The following is a 1,872-nucleotide window of genomic DNA, read 5'->3' as shown; positions in this document are numbered from 1 at the left end:
CGAACTGGCCAAGTCAAAGACTGTGGTGGCCGCCTCAGGCACTTTAGGGGCCGGAGGGGCCAAGGTTATTTGAATAACCTCGGCCCCTTAGGCAACCAAAGTGCCCGAGGTGGAGTCTAGGCCCACTTGATTTTTTTTTTCTCTTTGACTGTTTGAATTTCTCATTATCTTTATTTATTTTGACTAACAAAATTTTTTCTCTTGCAGAAAAGGAAAATTGTAACACATAAAAAGGTTGTTGGAGCCAAGAAGACACAAGAAGTTCAATTCGGCATTGACAACGATATCACAATTGACATGTCCATTGACACAACAAAGACACATTTAGTTAGAGATTCACCACCTCCTCCACCATCACCTCCACCATCACCACCTCCACCACCACCATCGCCACCTCCACCACCTCCATCACCACCTCCACCACCTCCATCGCCACCGCCACCACCACCATTGCCACCACCACTGCCACTATTGCCTCTACCCCCACCACCACCACCACCACCACCAACGCAAATCCCTGAAGTTGGGCAATCTAGTGGTGTTCACGATAGGGAACCTAAGGAACAGCCTGGAGCTGAAAGAGTTGCAGACCTTCCTGACAACATGGTGGACAAGCGCTTCCAATAGACTGTTATACGGACAAGGAAAAAAGCAGTTCACCAAACACTTGAGGCACTCAAGTGGCCAGGCCCTTGTGACTTGATCAGAGAAATCCCCCTTTGCCGTTTGCAGCAGACGAACCTTGTCCGCACAACATCCAAGTATGTCAACCTGGATATATACAACTTGTTTAAACAGAATGGCCTTGCAACAAATATCGGTATATTTCTAGTCTCTTTTTGCAAGTTAGGAACAATGGAGATCATTACTGTCACACCCGAGATTGTGAATAGCTGGGATCCTATTTGGAGGAGGAAGTCCCTAGAATTTGATGACATGCTTATCAGACATCTTGAGACTCGACAGCTTGCGGGGACAATGTTCCAAATTATTGACGGTAACCACCGATATGGAGCTTAGATGAAGTGTATTGATGATCATTTTTGCGATGATCCCGTCTACCATATCAACGTTCCAGTCGACCATGTCTACGCAAGGGGACCTTTGGATGTCAACAGACTTATCTTGGCTTGCCAAAAGATCAATGCGTAAGTTTTATAATTTTACCTCTAACTCCACTTTAACTTGTTTTGTTATGTTTAAATGTAGGCTTGGGTAGTTCGCTGTTCAAAAATAAAACCTTGTCCATGACATTGAGCAACTTCGATTTTTGGCAGACTTGAGTGAGGATGACATCCGCCAACATTATGGTGATGATCTCGCAACACTTGTTCGGCACTCATGCACTCGAAATGACGGTACAACTTGGTTCAGCAACCCAATCAGTTTTATGCTCGCTGTATGGTGTAAGGTATATCTTTCCCTTTAAATTTATAAAAGCCTCTTTTAATTGTTTTGGTTTTTAGCCTTTGGTGAAGGTCAAGCAGGATGCTTACAAACTTGCATATCCGGAGAAGAGTCGGGAAGAGCTCTCAGCTGAGTTTGTACAAATTGAGCACAAAATTCAGCATGCAAAGTCCTCAAAGTTGAAGAAACTAATATGCATTGCAGACAATTGCAGGCCGAAGGAGTGGCTAGAGACTATAGCCGAAATTTCTTCTCATGAATGTAAGTTTCTTATCACACTTCATTTTTCTTAATTATGCATATGTTACTTTTGCAATGAACAAAACTCCAGATGACATGATTTACAATATCGCAAAATCGAAGCTTCCATATAAGCAACAGATAGAGACTCTGGAGTTCCTCAATGTCTACTTGATAAACAGAGAGAAAGGACTGCCAAAACTATTGAGAACATGATGAGAAGGG

At 43.3% G+C, this 1,872-nt stretch overlaps 1 protein-coding gene across 1 annotated transcript in view; it reads left to right on the top strand.

Annotated features, from left to right (window-relative positions):
- The first annotated feature begins 855 nt into the window (after positions 1-855).
- Positions 856-1,872, top strand: part of LOC112343466 (uncharacterized transmembrane protein DDB_G0289901-like) — a 5,735-nt gene continuing 4,718 nt past the window's right edge. The window contains exons 1-2 of the mRNA XM_024666970.1: positions 856-997; positions 1,278-1,411. Coding sequence (XP_024522738.1) covers positions 856-997; positions 1,278-1,411 — 276 coding nt within the window. The remainder of the gene's footprint in view (positions 998-1,277; positions 1,412-1,872) is intronic.

The sequence above is a fragment of the Selaginella moellendorffii genome, unplaced genomic scaffold, assembly GCF_000143415.4.
Source record: "Selaginella moellendorffii unplaced genomic scaffold, v1.0 SELMOscaffold_151, whole genome shotgun sequence".
Classification (NCBI taxonomy): domain Eukaryota; kingdom Viridiplantae; phylum Streptophyta; class Lycopodiopsida; order Selaginellales; family Selaginellaceae; genus Selaginella; species Selaginella moellendorffii.
The sequence above is the reverse complement of the archived record's forward strand: the minus strand, read 5'-3'. Positions and strand labels throughout refer to the sequence as shown.